Genomic DNA, 18,024 nt, shown 5'->3' with positions numbered 1-18,024 from the left:
CTCTTTTACATGTCTGCAGCTTTTCACATTGTTGATCATCTATTTTTTCTGATTATTCTCAATTCTTCCCATCTTCATTACAGTGCTCTGTCCTGGTTCTGGTTCTGCTTTCCTGTTTGACCTGCCAGAATTTCCTTTGCTAGATCTTCATCCAGGTCATGCCCATTAAGCATGGGTGCTCCTCCATCACTCTGGCTTTCACTGATTGGTCAATAAGAGATGCCAGCCTAAGCCTTACTTGCTCATTCTTTGGATCTTGTTTCTGTTCTGGTCAGAAACTGAGGATCTTCTCCTCCCAGACCAATTATTTTATGCAGACAAACTAGGCCATCTTTTGCCTCAATTCTTACCTAGCATTTAATTACTAAATGGGCATTGTCTCAGACAAACTGAGACCTTGGAAAGACCTTGTCTAAGATCTTTCACTGTATCCGGGGTCATTGCCTGTCTTCTTGACCTTTGCCTTGCCTCTGGACTTTAATGACTCTGGAGGAGTCTTTGCACAGCTCTGCCTCACTTAAATCCAATTAACTTGTAAATCAAGACATCACCTTCATGGTGTCATTAGCCCTCTTTGAGAATGAAAAATGAACAAGCAATCAATATATGCATGATATATGTGTGTGTGTATAAATATACATAGTGTATCAATGTTTATACATATACTACACAGACATGTATGTGTATATATACGCATATATATGTATGTATGTGTATCACACACACACACACACACACACACACACACACACACACACACATATATATATATATATATATATATATACACACACATACAGAAAGAGAGAGATAGAGGGTGTTATCATAGTTCAAGGGCAAAGAGGAACACTAGCACCTGGTTACAGTTCCAGGGCCAAGAGGAGGACTACTACTTTTGACTGCAGTAGAGCAGGGATAATTAGTAGATAAAGTCCAGAGTGCAGACCAGGAAGCAGTGACCCCACCTCTACCAGGATAACACTACCATAGGAAGGCTGAAAACTTTCAGACCCCCAGAACAAGTTCTGAAAACAAGCACAAAAAAGCCTGAAGCTTGGCACAATTCTTCTCCACCCCCAAGTAAACCAAGCCCAATTTTAACATAAAGTTCAGAGACAAGAAATAGGTTGGGAAAATTGTCAAACAACAACAAAAAGAACTTGACCATTAAAAGCTACTGTGGTGGCAGGGAAGACCAAGATGTAAACTTAGAACAAGACAGCAATGTGAAAATAAGTATAAGCAAAGCCTGAAGGAAAAATGCTAATTGGATACAAGCCCAGCAAGAATACCTGGAAGAGTTAAAGAAATAGATTATAGTAATAGAGGAAAAATTAGGAAAAGAAATGAGAGTGATACAAGAAAATGATGGAAAAATAATTAACAGATTGGTAAAAGAGGCACAAAAAAAATGAAGAAAACAACACCTTAAAAAAAAAAGAATTGGCCTAATGGTAAAAGAGGCACAAAAATGTACCGAAGAAAACAACTCCTGTAAAAGCAGAGTAGGCCAAATGGAAAAAGAGGTACAAAAGTTCACTGGAAGAAATAATTTCTTAAAAATTAGAATTGGACAAGTGGAAGCTAATGACTCCATGAGAGTTCAAGAAAAAAAATAAAACAGTCAAAAGAATTAGAAAATAAAAGGAAATGTGAAACATCTCATTGGAAATACAACTGACCTGGAAAATAGATCCAGAAGAATTAATCTAAGAATTATTAGACTACCTGAAAGTCATGATCAAAAAAAGAGCCTAGACATTATATTTCAAAAATTTATTAGGAAAACTGACCAACATTCTAGAACCAGAAGGTAAAATAGAACTTGGAATAATCTAGCAATCACCTCCTGAAAGAGATCCCAACATGAAAACTCCCAGAGATATTAAAGACAAAGTCAAGAGTTCCCAGGACAAGGAGAAAAATAGCCAGAAAGAAACAATTCAGATATTGTGAAGCCACAGTCAGGATAACACAGGATTTAGCAACTTCCATGTTAGAGAAATGGAAGGCTTGGAATATGATATTCTAGAGGGCAAAATATCTAGGATTATGCTTCAGCTGAAATTTTAAAAAAAGCAGGAGTACCAGTCATTATCTCAGACAAAGCAAAAGCAAAAATAGATTTAATTTAAAAAGATAAGGAAGGAAATTATTTCCTAAAAGGTACCATAGACAATGAAATAACATCAATATTAAATATACATGCACCAAATTATATAGCATCCAAATTCTTAAAGGAAAAGTTAAATGAGTTACAGGAGACAGTAGAGCAATACTAGTGGAGACCTCAACTTTCCCCTTTTAAAATTAGATTAATCTAACCAAAAACTCAATAAGAAAAAAGTTAAGGCGATGAACACAATTTTAGAAAAGTTAGATATAATAGACCTCTGGAGAAAACTGAATGTGAATAGAAAGGAATATCCCTTTTTCTTAACAGTACATGGCAGGGGCAACTAGATGGCGCAGTGGATAGAGCACGGGCCCTGGAGTCAGGAGTACCTGAGTTCAAATCTGGCCTCAGACACTTAACACTTACTAGCTGTGTGACCCTGGGAAAGTCACTTAACCCCAATTGCCTCACTAAAAAAAAAAAAAAACAGTACATGGCACCTACATAAAAACTGACCACACATTAGGGCATAAAAACCTCACAATCAAATGCAGAAAAGCAGAAATATTAACTGTATCCTTTTCAGATCATAATTTAATAAAAATTATATTCAATAATGGCCATAGAAAGATAGATGAAAAATTAATTGAAATCTAAATAATCTAATCCTGAAGAATGACTGAGTCAAAGAACAAATCATAAAAATAACCAATAATTTCATTAAAGAGAAAGACGACCATGAGACAATACAACAAAATCTATGGGATGCAGCCAAAGAAGTACTTTGGGGAAAATTTATCTCTCTTAATGCTTATATAAAATAAAAAAGAGTAAATCAATTAATTGGGCAGGGAACTAAAAAAAAAAACTAGAAAAAGAACAAATTAAAAATTCCTAATCAAACACCATATTAAAGGAAAGGGGCAGCTAGGTGCCACAGTGGATAGAGCACCGGCCCTGGAGTCAGGAGTTCAAATCCAGCCTCAGACACTTAACACTTACTAACTATGTGACCCTGGGCAAGTCACTTAACCCCAATTGCCTCACCCCCCCCAAAAAAAATAAATAAATAAAGGAGAGATTAATAAAATTGAAAATTAAAAAAAACCATTGAACTAGTAAATAAAAGTAGGAACTCTTTTTATTTTTTTTCCATTTTTTTTCTGGAGGGCAATGAGGGTTAAGTGACTTGCCCAGGGTCAAACAGCTAGTAACTGTCAAGTGTCTGAGGTCAAATTTGAACTCATGTCCTCCTGAATTCAGGGCCAGTGCTTTATCCACTGCGCCACCTAGCTGCCCCCAGAAAAAAGTTTTTGCACAAAATACAACACTCACTTCTATCAAAAACATTCGAAAGCATAGGAATGGAGCTTTTCTTAAGTATCATATAGATACCAAAACCATCAGCATGAATTATCTGTAATTGGAATAAGCTAGAAGCCTTCCCAATAAGATCAGGGTATCTTATTGCAAAGATGCCTATTAACAGCACTATCATTCAATATTATACTAGAAATTATAGTTTTATTTCCCCATTGACTATTCCAATTCCTTCGAGTTCTTTTTATTCTCTTATTGGACTAGTCAATGGAGAAATAAAATGATCATTCTTTGCAGATGATATGATGGTATACTTAGAGAACCCTGGAGAATGAACTAAAAAACTAGTTGAAATAGTTAACAGCAAAGTTGCAGGATATAAAATAAACCCATATAAATCATCAACATTTCTATTTATTACCAACAAGGTCCAGCAGGAAGAGATAGAAAGAGAAATTCCATTTAAAATAACTGCAGACAATTTAAAATGCTTAAGAGTCCATCTGCCAGGACAAACCCAGGAACTATATAAACACAATTACAAAACATTTTTCATACAAATAAAGTCAGATCTGAACAATTAGAAAAATATTGAATATGAAAAAATGTAAAGGAAGGTGGCCTGACTGTACCAAATCTTAAACTGTATTATAAAACAGAAATCATTAAAACAATCTGGTACTGGCTAAGGGATAAAGGGGTGGTTTAGTGGAATAGATTATGCATACAGTAGGCAGTGACCACAGTAATATAATGCTTGATTAGAGAAATGCACATTAAAACAAGTCTGAGGTACCATCTCACACCCATGGAATTGGTTAATATGACAGAAAAGGAAAAGGAAAAATGTTGGCGGGGATGTGAAAAAATTGGGACAGTAAAGCATTATTGATGGATTTGTGAAATGATCCAACCATTCTGGAGAGTAATTTGGAACCATGCCCTATAAAACTGTGCATGCCCCTTGACCCAGCAATACCACTGCTAGGTCTGTATCCCAAAGAGCCTTTTTTCAATAATAAACATTTTTATTTAAAGTTTTGAGTTCCAAATTCTATCTGTCCTTCCCTCCCTCCCCACTCCTTGAGGCAGTAAGCAGTTATAGGTTATACATGTGCAATTATGTAAAATATTACCATATTAGTCATTTTGTATAAGAAAACTTGGATAAAAGAAAACATGAAAGTGAAAAATAACATGCTTCAGTCTATGTTCAATCAAGATAAATTCTTTCATTTTAAGTGGATAGTATGCTTTATCATTAGTCCTTTGGGATTGTCTTGGATCATGGTATTGCTGAGAATAGTTAAGTCATTCATCAAAAGTCTTTTTCTCTTTTAGGGGGATATTTTTGGGATATAAACCTAGCAGTGGTATTATTGGATCAAAGGGTATGCACAATTGTGCCCTTTGGGCATAGTTCCAAATATTGGATCCATTCGCAATTAGCATCCCAGTTTTCCAACATCCCCTCCAACATCATTTTCCCTTTTCATTATATTTGCTGCTCTGATAGGTGTGAGGTGATACCTCAGAGTTGTTTTTTTATTTGCATTTCTCTTATCAATAGTGATTTAGAGCATTTTTTCATATGACTATAGATATCTTTGATTTTTGTCTGAAAACTTCCTGTTCATATCTCCAAAGAGATTTTGAAAAAGGAAAAAGGACCTATTTGTACAAAAATATTTATAGCTGCTCTTTTTGTGGTGGCAATGAATTGGAAATTGAGGAGATGTCCATCAGTTGGGGAATGGCTGAACAAGTTGTGGTATAAGATTGTAATGGAATAATATTGTGCTATAAGAAATGATGAGCAGGTGGATTTCAGAAAAACCTAGAAAGACTTACATGAACTGATGCAGAATGAAGTGAGCAGAACCAAGAGAACATTGTATACAATAACAGCAATATTGTGTGATAAACAAGTGTGAATAATTGATTTAGCTATTCTCAGCAGTACAAGGATCCAAAATAATTCTGAAGGACTTATGGTGAAAAATGAACTGAGGGACTGGATGCAGATCAAAGCATACTTTTTTTTAATATCTTTTTTTTTTTGTCTTTTTGGTAGGGCAATGAGGGTTAAGTGACTTGCCCACAGTCACACAGCTAGTAAGTGTCAAGTCTGAGGTCACATTTGAACTCAGGTCCTCCTGAATCCAGGGCCGGTGCTTTATTCACTGCACCACCTAGCTGCCCTCAAAGCATACTTCTTAAAACTTTATTTTTCTTAGGGGTTTTTTTTTTGGGGGGGGGGGGAATCTGTGTTTTCTTTTACAACTTGACTAATATGGAAATATGTTTTGCATGACTGCACAGGTATCAAATTGTTTGCCTTCTCAATATAGGGAATGGGGAAGAGGGAAGAAGAGAATTTGAAATTCAAACATTTTTAAAACAAATTTAAAAACTTGTTTTCACACGTAAGTGGGAAAAATATTAAAACATAAAAAAACCCAAAGAATCCATTGATCACCTCCCAAAAGAAATCCCAAAATGAAAACTTCCAGGAATATTGTAGCCAAATTCCAGGGCTCCCAAGTCAAGGAAAAAATATTGCAAGCAAAGATCAAAGAGCCTCAGTCAGGATAACCCAAGATTTCAAAGCTCCCACATGAAAGGAAAAGAGGGCTTGTAATCATAAGGGACCCAATGAAGTTAAATTATGTTCCTATATAGGAAGATGATGCATTTAATTCCTAAAAAAAATACCATTATTATGGCAGGTAAGAGTCTATATAGACAAAGAGCATGGGTGTGAACGTTGGGACGATCTAAAAAAACAAAGTTGGGGTGAGAAAGAGGAGTGCCCTGGGCGAAAGGGGAAGGAAGTGGTAGTATGGGGTCATCACCATCCCCAGTAAAAACATATATATATTAGGCAATGTACTAAGGCACTAGAGATATAAAGACAGAATGAAAAAAATGGTCCTGCCCTCAAGGACCTTACATTCTATCGAAAGGACAACCTCAAAGACTTTCATAATCATTTCTGTGAGTCAGTTAATATTATATTCTCATTATGCACTGAATTCAATGAACCGAATTTGCCACCCAGTAAGACAGAATGAAATGAAAGAAGTCTGACAAGTACTGGTCAAATTCAGTTCGGTGCAGCAAATGTGTAGAAAGCACCTACTAATGTACTTTTCTCCCTAAGCAGTGTGGAATCAGGAGTTTCACAGGAAGATTAAGGTTACTCCACCCATCCATCACCAGTCCACCAGCCCCACACCTCGCTCCCTCGGACCTGGGGAGTCTGGTGTGGAGTGGGTGTGTCAAGCTAGCGGGAGAAAGCGCTTCCCTGTGCCGGTTGTGCGTAAACACCCGGTTGGCATGGCAACTGCCTAAGCCCTGCAGTCACCTGCTCCAGAGCCCCCAGTGGCGACAGCCCTGGGACGATGGGCAGGGGGCCGTGGCTCCTCCTCTTCTCCCTCCTCCGCTGCCTGTCCCGTAGGTCGAGGGGTGTCCTCTCCCCCTCCCTCGGGTTTCAGAGGGGCAGCCTTGGCTCGGAGCGAGCTGAGGCATGAATGGTCTGGTCTTCGCGGAGCCCCATGGAGGAGGAGCAGCCGCCGCCGCCGCCGCCTTCCACGCCCACGCCGCCCCCTCTCTCCGCCTCCAAGATCGCCCAGATGAGCAACCTGACGAGCCTGGGCGCCGCCCGCGGCGGGGGCAGCCTGCGCCCCGAGGCAGCCCTGGACTCGGACTCGTCGTCCGGCGCTGCGCAGGCCGCGAGCTTCCACGCGGCCGTGATCTCCTTTACCACCGTGGCGGCCGCGGCGGCCGAGGCGCGGGTGAGCCGGGGCGGCGGCGGCAGCGGCAGCGGCCTGGCTGGGGCCGAGAAGGCCGGGCCGGGCAGCAGCAGCATCCCCAGCAGCAGCAGCATCCCCAGTATCAGCAGCATTCCCAGCGAGGATCCCGTCCCGGCGGCGGCGGCGGGGGCGAAGCGGCTGCTCCTGGAGCCCTGGGCGGCCGTGGCGGCGCAGGCGCTCGTGCTGCTGCTCATCTTCCTGCTCTCCAGCCTGGGCAACTGCGCCGTGATGGGGGTGATCGTGAAGCACCGGCAGCTCCGAACCGTGACCAACGCCTTCATCCTGTCGCTGTCCCTATCTGACCTGCTCACCGCCCTGCTCTGCCTGCCCGCCGCCTTCCTGGCCCTCTTCACTCGTCACGGCGCTGGCGCCAGCTTCGACGGGCCCCCAGCCGCGCGTCCCTGGCAGCGCTTCTGCGCCGCCAGCCACTTCTTCGGCTCCTGCTTCGGCATCGTGTCCACCCTGACCATGACCCTCATCTCCCTGGACCGCTACAACGCCATCGTGAGGCACCCCGGGGAGAAGATGGGCTGGCGAAGGGCGCTGCTGCTCTTGGTCGCCGTTTGGCTCGTGGCCGTAGGTCTCTCTTTCCCCTGGGATCTGTTGGGGGGCTCTGAGGGGGCCTGGGACGAGGATGCGCAAGTCGTACCGAAGCAGAGCTTCCACCGCTGCTTATACGTTTCCTACCCAGGCCCCTCCCGCCTGGGTCCCACCTACAACATCTGGCTGATCGTGACCTGTTACTTGTTTCCCTTTGGGATCATGTGCTTCTGTCTCTACCAGATCTGCAAGACCGTGAGATTGTCGGAAATTAGGGTGAGGCCGGTGACAACCTACGCCCACCTGTTGCGCTTCTACCGAGAAATGCGTACAGCGACCACCGTGCTCATCATGATCGTTTTCATTATTTTCTGTTGGGGACCCTACTGCCTCCTGGTACTGTTCACAGCTGCAGCCGGGGCCGCGGGTGCCCAGACACCACCATTCCACCCGGTCCTGAATACCGTGGCCATATGGATGGCCTGGGCAAACGGAGCCATAAACCCTCTCATCTACGCCATCCGCAACCCCAACATTTCCATACTGCTAAGGCACAAGCGGAAGGAGGGTTACAGGACTAGAAACGTAGCCGCCTACTTGTCTAGCCACAACCGAAATCTGGAGGCCAGAAGCGTCGCTAATCGTCTCAGAGAACGCTATGCCCACAGGCTCGGCGTGTGCAGTAGAGTGTCCTCTTGCAGTTCTACTAATGGCGAAGGAGGAGGGGATGTGGCTATGTGGGCTTGTAGAAATCCAGCCCTACTCTTCTGCCGAGATGGGCTACCGGACACCGCATCTGAAGTAGCCATGCGGGGTAAAACAGCAGACACTAGTCTCTAAAACAGAGTGTGTGTGTGCGTGGATAGAACCAAGTGCTACCACAGGAGTATTCCATCCTTTTCATTTTAGGGCTAGGGGGATTCCATTGAGGTTCACTGGAGTTCCCGAGAACCAAACATTTTATACTGAAAGAAAGCAAGACGGGGCGGGGCTTGCCATTTCCAGAAAGGCTGATTAAAACAAACACACACACAAAATTATGTTTTTGCAAAAGTGCCAAGACTGATGTAAATTGCCAAAAAAAAAATTAAACCAACATGACTGACCATTGTGAACTGTAAGTGCCAAAAAAGAGACCAAAAACCAAATACCAGACCACCTAAAGCCCATATGTATAAGAATCACACTGTGAAAAACAAAAATACAATGTCTTTGAAAGAGGCTATCGGTATTTATTCAAATGCACAAAAGTTCTCCAGCTATAGGATAGAAAATTAGATATTTTTTTATCAACTTGTATTAAGATTGCCTTTTAAATTACCCATATTTAACAAAATTGACAATCAGAATCTACCAATTTATAGAAAATGCAACTTGTGTGTTTTGAGGATAGGGGATAAGGAAAGAACAATTCTTATACTCACATATCTTATTATGCTTTCCTCATGGATTTATGGAGGAAGCCGTCCTGCCTGGACCAAATTCAGAAATTAGAAAAGATTATATTTACATATTAGGTGCAAAACAAACAAACAAAAACACAGTTCAGGAAGAACAAAACCTGCAAGGTATGACTATAAGGATATATAAGTGATTTGATAAACTGCAAAATACACATCTGATTAATTCAGTATTGCCTATTCAAATAGTCACCTTAGGAACACTTAAAAACATATTTGGTGCTCCCTTCTTTGGTATGACCTTTAGAATTTGCCGTGCATTCTTTTGACTATCCTTAGTAGCAGCAAATCTGGATTCTTTGAAAGTGGGTATGACTCTTGGATAAAGTCAAAGGCAAGTATGATGAATAAAGTGGGTGATCAAGACTAAGATAATCTCATAGCTGATTACTATAAAGTAATGATACTGGTTTTGTTGTGTAGCATATAATTTAATTCTGAAGGCAATTCCGAAAGAGTTCTAGAAATGGTTGGGGCAGTAGCAACACAATATGAACTTAATAGCTTCCCAGGCTGACTACTCTGAAAAATAATGGTCATTTGAATGTAGCCATTTTGATATTTTTTAAAAATCAAGTCTTATTGCTTTATAGTTAAATGGCCCATATAACTATCATTTTTAAGCCCAACTCACGTTCCAGGCATATCTTGGTCATATTCTTTAGAGAGAATGATTATAAATTGGCTATGTTTAAGGGCATTGAATTGTAGGTCTAGAATGATAGCTGTACTATACTGGTCAAGTGGTTAATTAGATTGTATCCAGAAATTCTGAAAAGTTCTTTAAAAATTAATTGCTTGGGGGAAGCTAAGTGGCGAAGTGGCCCTGGATTCAGGAAGACCTGAGTTCAAATCCAGTCTCAGACACTTGACACTTAATAGCTGTGTGACCCTGGGAAAGTCACTTAACCACCCGCCCCCCAAATTAATTGCTTGGCTACGGTTAAAATAATACAAAAAAAAGAAAGAAAGAAAGAAAGCACAAACTAGGAAACTTTTCAAATGAAACACCACTGCACACAAATTCTTTGACTCAATTTTTAAAAGATGCTTTTGTGTTTTCTCCCTCAATCCCCTTCTTTCTTCCTATTCTCTTTTCCCTCACTCCAAAGAGGCTCAGGATTTAGTAGCCTTAATTTAACATTTATAATTAGGCATGAGATTCATCATCGTGCTACTTTCTGAAGACTTAAATGTGAAATGGTATCCAGTATTTTTTCTTATACAATACTAAAAGATGTTTTAATAATTTTTCCTTTGTGAGAAGTCAGTATACATCATTATTTTGTAATCAAAACCTAAAATAAATGGTCTTTTATGCAAAAATTGCCAATCTACTTTATTTTTCCTTTCTGTGTCAATAATGAGACAGGCATCATGATGTAGCAATTAGCTAACTTCAGAGTCCAAAAGAACAGAATCTAAGTCTTACTTTTGACACCTACTAGGTAGGTAATCATGGACAAGCACTGACCTTCTCAGGGCCCCGGGCAACTCCCTAAGACTAAAATTTATCCATGAGTTGCTGATTTGCTCATTTGCACTCGAGGGTTCCCCATGCCAATAAAATAATAGATTTTGGGGGAAAATGAGATAAAAATAGCAGATGAGGGAAGGAATAACAATTAAAAATATATGTTAAAGGGGCAGCTAGGTGGAGCAGTGGATAGAGCACTGGCCCTGGATTCAGGAGGATCTGAGTTCAAATCCGATCTCAGACACTTGACACTTACTAGCTGTGTGACCCTGGGCAAGTCACTTAGCCCTCATTGCCCCGCAGGAAAAAAAAAAAATGTGTTAAAAATGTCTGTGTTCTAGTTTCTTGATATATAGTCGGCCCTCTCATAACTTATGGCCTTTCCACAGTGAGAGAAAATAGACTCAAGTGTGGCAAGAAGTATTGTCATTATACCGTGTAGATGCAAGAATTTCAGTTATGAGGTTATGATTCAAAAGGGGGTCATGAGCTACGCATAAAGATAAATTGCTGTCCCAATTAGGGGAGATTTCACAAAAGAGGGACTCCAGTAGCTGAATAAAGGATGAAAAGAGGCTAAGAAAACTGGTTAAGTGGGCGAAAGGTTGAGATGTTTCAAAAATAGGGCACTGCTTGAGAAGAGAGTTTGGAGGCAGAAATGTCACAGAGAGAAAAATTGTTGTTGTTTGTCCGTCCTTTGTTCTTGAAGAGAACCAATGATATCAGGAGAGTGATGTCTTGACTTGCAAGTGAATTGGATTTAAGTGAGTGCAAAGTCATCAGTCTTACTCTCTCCTCTCATTGTGGTCCAGTGACAAGACAGAGGTCAGGACAACTGGTGATAGCACCAGATTCAATGGGAAGCCTTGGCCTTTTTAAGGTAAGGTCTCTCACAATCATGGAACCTGTACTCTTCCCTGCTAAAGTGATGCTCTGGTTTTTAACCTAAGGTATACCTCTTTTGTTTGATATTTTGGACCACAGTGTCATAGATAGACTTCCAGACCTAAGAAAAGCAGATTTCTTTGTTCATCTATTTCTCCAAGGACATACCTTGTACTTACATAAGGTGCTGACAGTTTCAAAAGTCCCTTGAAGTCTTTAATGTTAGTCATCTAACAGGCATTGTGTTCAGCTAGGGGAAAAGAAGAGGCACAGTCTATGGTTAGTGCAGGAGTTCTTAATCATTATTGTGTCATGAATTTTGGCAGCTAGTGAAGCCTGTGGATTCCTCCCGATAATGTTTTTAAATGCCTAAGATAAAATGCATAGGATCACAAAGGAAACCAGTGGAAATACAATTATTAGGATATTAAAAGTTCAAAGTTCAGTTGGAAATGTTTCCACTGACTCCTTGGGGGTCTCCGGACCCAGGTTAAGAATCTTTGTGTTAAGAAATGTCCACATTTCCAAGAAAGTTATAGATTCTGTCCAGATGATTATTGAGTTAATACAAAATGCAAGAGTGAAATACACCAGCTTTTAGTGCTCTGCCCCCTGCCTGTATCCTCTTTTCAATTTATTCAACAATCTTTTATTAAGAGCGCAATTATATGAGAAACACTGTGCTAGACCTTTCCCCACATTCATCTAAACAAGCATAAAACTCGTTTGTCTTAGGCAACACCCATTCAGTTGTTAAAGGCTAAATAAGAATTGAGGCAAAACATGTCTATTCAAAAGAATCACACATTTGGGCAGAGGAACTACATAATAAATAGATAAAAGAGGACAATCTAGAAAGTCATGGAATACAAGGGGTGGGCTTCTATGAAGGGCTCTGAAAGCAGAGGATCATGCTAATCTGTCCTTTTTTTTTTTAGTGAGGCAATTGGGGTTATTGACTTGCCCAGGGTCACACAGCTAGTAAGTGTTAAGTGTCTGAGGCCGAATTTGAACTCAGGACCTCCTGAATCCAGGGCCGGTGCTCTATCCACTGTGCCATCTAGCTGCCCCCTAATCTGTCCTTTCTCTACCACATATCTTTAGGGAAAAGGGGAGGTTAAGTCAAAACACCCTATAGAGAAAACAGTAATGACTTTAAGGTAGAAGGTAATAGGTGGGGAAATTCAGGACATTAAATTGCACTAGTTCCTCATGACCAATAAGAAAATCTGTATGATATTTCAGGGAACTGGGGTTATTGTGTCCTGCTCTCAAAAGGAAGAATTCTCATCTCTTGCTGGAGGAGTAAGGCCTTGTACCTTGTGACAATTAAAATATGAGAGACAAGATACTGGATAATTTAATCATTTTATTAATATGGTTGATGGGTTATTAATAAAATGAGGTCTATAGCCATCTTTCTCAGACCAAAGGCCCCTACTTCATGGTCAGGTCTGGTTCATAAACCTTTCCCCCTGTAGGAGGTCCATCACAAAGCAAACAAATTGAATTGGTTAGCATCATTTGGAAGGGAGTTATATTAAAATGAAGTTGGGGGACATGTGACTCAAGTAAAGATGACATCCTGGAGAAATGTAGAGACTCCCACCCAAGCTTACACAATGGTTCCTGCCCAGAACTGGTTCATGCAGGCCAAATCTCATCAGTAAAGTAATCTGTCTCCATCTAAGGCTCCTTTTGGGAGCTTTGGATTGGGGTAGGTTTGATTTAGATAAGATTTGATAATCTTTCAAGGAGAGCTTGTCTTTGAGTAGAGGAGGAGGGAGAACAAGAATCTCTGGGTCCCCCAAGATACTGATTTTTTTTGGGTGGGGCAGTGAGGGTTAAGTGACTTGCCCAAGGTCACACAACTAGTAAGTGTCAAGTATCTGAGGTTGAATTTGAACTCAGGTCCTCCTGAATCCAGGGCTGGTGCTTTATCCACTGTACCACCTAGCCGCCCCCAAGAAATTAATTATTAATGATTATTTCTCACAACCTGTAGGCATGGAAAGAATAGAGGAATTTCAGGAGGTATTATCAAGAAGAAAAAAACCCAGTAGAATTTAGAAAGGGATTGGGATATAGCCTTTGTTTTTATAGGGGGAAATGCCCAGACATTACTGGTCTTTGGTAAAAGTGAGACACAAGTAGCACAAAAGTCAGAAAGAAAGCAATCTTTCTAAACTTACCATTGATCAGACTCTTTTTTTTTTTTTTTTGGCAGCGCAATGGGGATTAAGTGACTTGCCCAGGATCACACAGCTAGTAAGTGTTAAGTGTCTGAGGCCGGATTTGAACTCAGGTCCCCCTGAATCCAGGGCTGGTGCTTTATCCACTGTGCCACCTAGCTGCCCCATTGATCAGACTCTTATTGGAGTATTTCATTTCAACTGGGGGGGGGGGCTAGTTTTTTGAACTTTAAAAAGGGTGTGGGAAAATTGAGAAATCTCCAGACATTACTGAAAACTACAGAGATGGAGAAATGTGTGTTTCTAGTAAAGGTTAAAGGAATTAAGTCGTTCATCCTTATATAAGAAAAGCCTCAGGGAATGGCTCAGTTTCCTCAACTGTAAAATTAGAATACTAATAGCATCTACCTTTCAGGGTTTTAGTGAGGATCAAATGAGATTATAATTGTAAAGTGCTTAGTACAGTGCCTAGTACATATATATGCTATATAAATTTTAGTTATTATTATTATTACTATAATTACTTATTTCAAATAATGGAATGTTTTAAGCAATGACTATATAGAACAAGAGGAAAGTCTTAAAATTAAAGCAGAAGACATTTCAGTTGAACACAAAGAAACCTCATCACTGTAAGGGGCTAAAATTCTAGCTAGTCTGTCTAAAAATCTAATGAGTGGTCGCCAATAAATTAGAAGCTTTAGCAAGAGTTTTAGACTTTTAATCATTTATTAAGGAGCATAAGAATTTGGTGAAGAGAGAGAAAGAGGCCTAGATGCCTCCATCTATCTATCTCAGGGAGCTAGCATTTTTGCTCTGCTCTCCACGAGAGTCTTGATGAAAGAGAGTGAACCACACTTTCTTTGTCCCACAAGCCTCCTGTCTAACCCAGAAACATCAAATGTCACTTCCTGACACCAAGGAACTGACCTTCCAAGCCACGTGGCGTGTCCTAAGACGCCTTCTCCTCATGGCGGAGCTTTCCTATAGTAACTCTCCAGCAGGTGGCATCACTCCAATTGTTATATCACAAAGTTAACAAACAAATGGTTTACCATAAACATTTATAGAATTTTTATCTCTAGAGATTTATAAAAAGGGGAAATGAGGAGAAAGAAGAAGAGGAGGAGGAGAAGGAGAAGGAGAAGAAGGAAAAGGAGAAGGAGGAGGAGGAGGAGGCAGAGGTGATGATGATGACGACAAAAAGGGAGGGGGAGGGAGAGACAGGTACTGTGTTAAAAAACTTGCAATCTAGTAGGAAGACAACATTCAAAAAACTATGTAAAACACAAGAGACAAAAGGGTAAATTGGAGGTAATCTCTTAGGGTTGGACAAGGGCTGAGAAAGGCTTCTTGCTGAAGGTAGGATTTGAATTGTCTTAAAGGAAGCCACGGAGAAGGTGAGGAAAACCATTCTAGGCAAGTGGGATGATGGCACCTTCAACAGTAATAAGGAAGTTCAGTAGAGGGGAAGGTTTGGGGAGGAAAGATAAGTTCAGTTTGGGAGATATTGCTTTTAGGATGTCTATAGGACATCCAATTTGAGATGCCTAATAGGCAGTTGGTGATGCAAGACTGGAGCTCAGGAGAGAGGTTATAGCTGGATAAATAAATAGATCTAAGAGTCTTCTTGTAGAGATTATAATTGAATCCTTGGGTAATGCTGAGATCACCGAGTGGAAGAGTATAGAAGAAGAAGAAAAGAAGGCCTGGGACAAACCTGTGGGGATACCCAAGGCTAGTGGGCATGACAATCCAGTAAAGGATGTCAAGAAGAAGCAGTCAGAGAGGTAGGAGGAGAATCAGGAAGGAGAAATGTCGTGAAAAGCTAGAGAGAAGTATTTAGAAAAAGAAGGTGATTGTCAGTGTCAAAGGCTGCAAACAGGTCAAGAAGGATTTAAGCTATTAGTTTTTGCAATTAAGAGATCACTGGTAACTTTGGAGAGAGCAACCAACATCTGTTGGAGAAGATGAACACATAGAAAGATTCAGGGAGGAACTTAGCAAAATCTTCCATACTACAGAAGCATGATGCTAAGATTGTCTAAATAGTTGTGCTTCCAAAGAAACTAACTCACTTCTGAAGCTGATGGGTAAATAAGGTAATGCTAGCATTTGAAACTATGGGAAAATGTTTCCAAAGGAAAAAATGCTGTTCCTAGGCAGGATAATGGAAAGCACTTGCCCAAACTTGAAACATGTTGTTCTAGAATATTCTAATCACAATTTGGTCACTGTGTCCTACTAATTATGCCATCATTAATCTCTTAACTCTGTGTGTCCCTTGCTAGCACTGCACTAACTTGCCTTAATTTTTCAACTGTATACCGCCCCCAATTTATTCTTTGTCTCCACAACCTACTTAGAAGACAACACATTGGCCAACCATACTCCACTTTGTGGGGAGAACATGGCCATGAAACCTGTTGATATGTCCATGATCCAATTCTCCCCTTATGTTTTTATTGTTGTTGTTCAATTATTTCAGTCACGTCCAACTGTTTGAGATCCCATTTGGGGTTTTCTTGGCAAAGATACTGGAATATACTGCCTTTTCCTTCTCCAGCTCATTTTACAGATGAAGAGCTGATGCAAACAAGGTTAAGTGACTTGTCCAGGGCCACACAGTTAGTAAGTGTTTAAGGGCAGATTTGAACTTATGAAGTTCAAATGAAGTCTTCCTGACTCCAGGCCCAGCATTGTAACTACTGCACCATCTAGCAGTCCCGCCTTATATATACAAGTAATAAAAATGATTTAACTAAGTCATGAAAAATGAAGAGTACTAAATGAGTCCTTTGACAAAATAAATTGGAATATGCCCAATGTTCAGTGACTGCAATGTCCAAGTCAGCTTAGGGTCTAACAATGAAAATTAAGTTAGAAAATGCGATTAGGTGTCAAGTGATGAAAAATAATGCATGATGGAAAGTAATTGCTTATATGTAGTGCTTTAATGGTTATAAAGTTATTTTTCTCATTTGAAAGAGAACAAAAGCCTTATAATACTGACTACCCTAACGCCCTGTGCTTGAAGGCAAAATGCATCACATTTCATCCTAAGGATTCTCTGGTACTCTCAAAGGGATGGAGGTGTCTTGGGCCTCTCCAAATGTCTCCAACCCCAACTGATGGTGTTACCCCAAGTATAGGGCATAGTCTCCATATCCCAGCTCTATTTAGCCACTAATAGATTAGCTTATTCAAAAGGAATATTTACTTCTAAAGGTATAACCACAAATGTACAAACTTACTCCTTAACACTAGGGAAGCAAATATTTCTTCCCCTCTCCAAACCCCATACAACCACAGTTTCTAGAGAGGAGAATGGGATCAGGCTCATAGCTTAGCTCAGTTCCCATTGAGCATAGTACCTGTCCAAAATCTTTCTTTAGCTCAAGTCCTAGGTACCCTGGTTTCTCTGGGCTTCCTTGACAGACTGTCTGATTTCAATATCTTCTCCAGAATCCTGGCTGCAAGGTCATAATGCTTGAACTCCCTCATCTGGTCTGGTAATGATCACTTTAGCACCTGAAACTGAGAAGGATAAAGTATACAAAGTAGAAACAAATACCCCCAGGTCCATATGTCAGGAGCTGGGGGTAAAACAGGGAGCAAGAATATCAAAGTGCTTGCCTACTGGAGAAGGAGGGAGAGAAGGGAAGGAATGAGGGAATTTAGAATTCAAAAATTATTTTAAAAAAGAATGTTAAAATTGGTTTTATGGGGGCAGCTAGGTGGTGCAGTGGATAAAGCACCAGCCCTGGATTCAGGAGGACCTGAGTTCAAATCCAGCCTCAGACACTTGACATTACTAGCTGTGTGACCCTGGGCAAGTCACTTAACCCTCATTGCCCTGCCTACTCAAATTGTTTTTATATGTAATTGAGGAAAAAAATTAAAACATTTTTAAAAAGAAAGAAAAAAATAGACCCTGAGAAGGAAGTTCACCAGTTCAATATATGGCATCCACTCTGTGGATTGTAAAGAATTAATTGTTATTTGAGGTTTTTATGACCCCATATTTTGGCTAGAATGGGGTCATAAAAACCTCAAATAACAATTAATTCTTTACAGGATGAACTGTGATCTTCATCCTCTGGATATAACAGGAAGGAGCTTTGAGGGAAGAAGCAGAAGCCATAAAGAGTGACTATCTCAGTCGGGCCAATTTTAAAGATGCAACCTTTTGGACTGCTCAGCTAATTAAAAGAGGCTA

General features: G+C 40.5%; 1 protein-coding gene across 1 annotated transcript; it reads left to right on the top strand.

Annotated features, from left to right (window-relative positions):
• Nucleotides 1–6,860: 6,860 nt before the first annotated feature.
• On the top strand, nt 6,861–10,217 carry GPR135 (G protein-coupled receptor 135). The gene has a single exon (XM_043985474.1). The coding sequence runs from the start codon at nt 6,970–6,972 to the stop codon at nt 8,629–8,631; it is 1,662 nt and encodes a 553-aa protein (XP_043841409.1). The 5' UTR covers nt 6,861–6,969; the 3' UTR covers nt 8,632–10,217.
• The last annotated feature ends 7,807 nt before the right edge of the window (nt 10,218–18,024 follow it).

Source organism: Dromiciops gliroides, chromosome 2, assembly GCF_019393635.1.
Source record: "Dromiciops gliroides isolate mDroGli1 chromosome 2, mDroGli1.pri, whole genome shotgun sequence".
Lineage (NCBI taxonomy): Eukaryota > Metazoa > Chordata > Mammalia > Microbiotheria > Microbiotheriidae > Dromiciops > Dromiciops gliroides.
The sequence above is the reverse complement of the archived record's forward strand: the minus strand, read 5'-3'. Positions and strand labels throughout refer to the sequence as shown.

What these genes read in the sequence shown, in the direction of transcription:
- GPR135 (XM_043985474.1), top strand. Translation starts at nt 6,970, where the DNA reads ATGGTCTGGTCTTCGCGGAGCCCCATGGAGGAGGAGCAGCCGCCGCCG.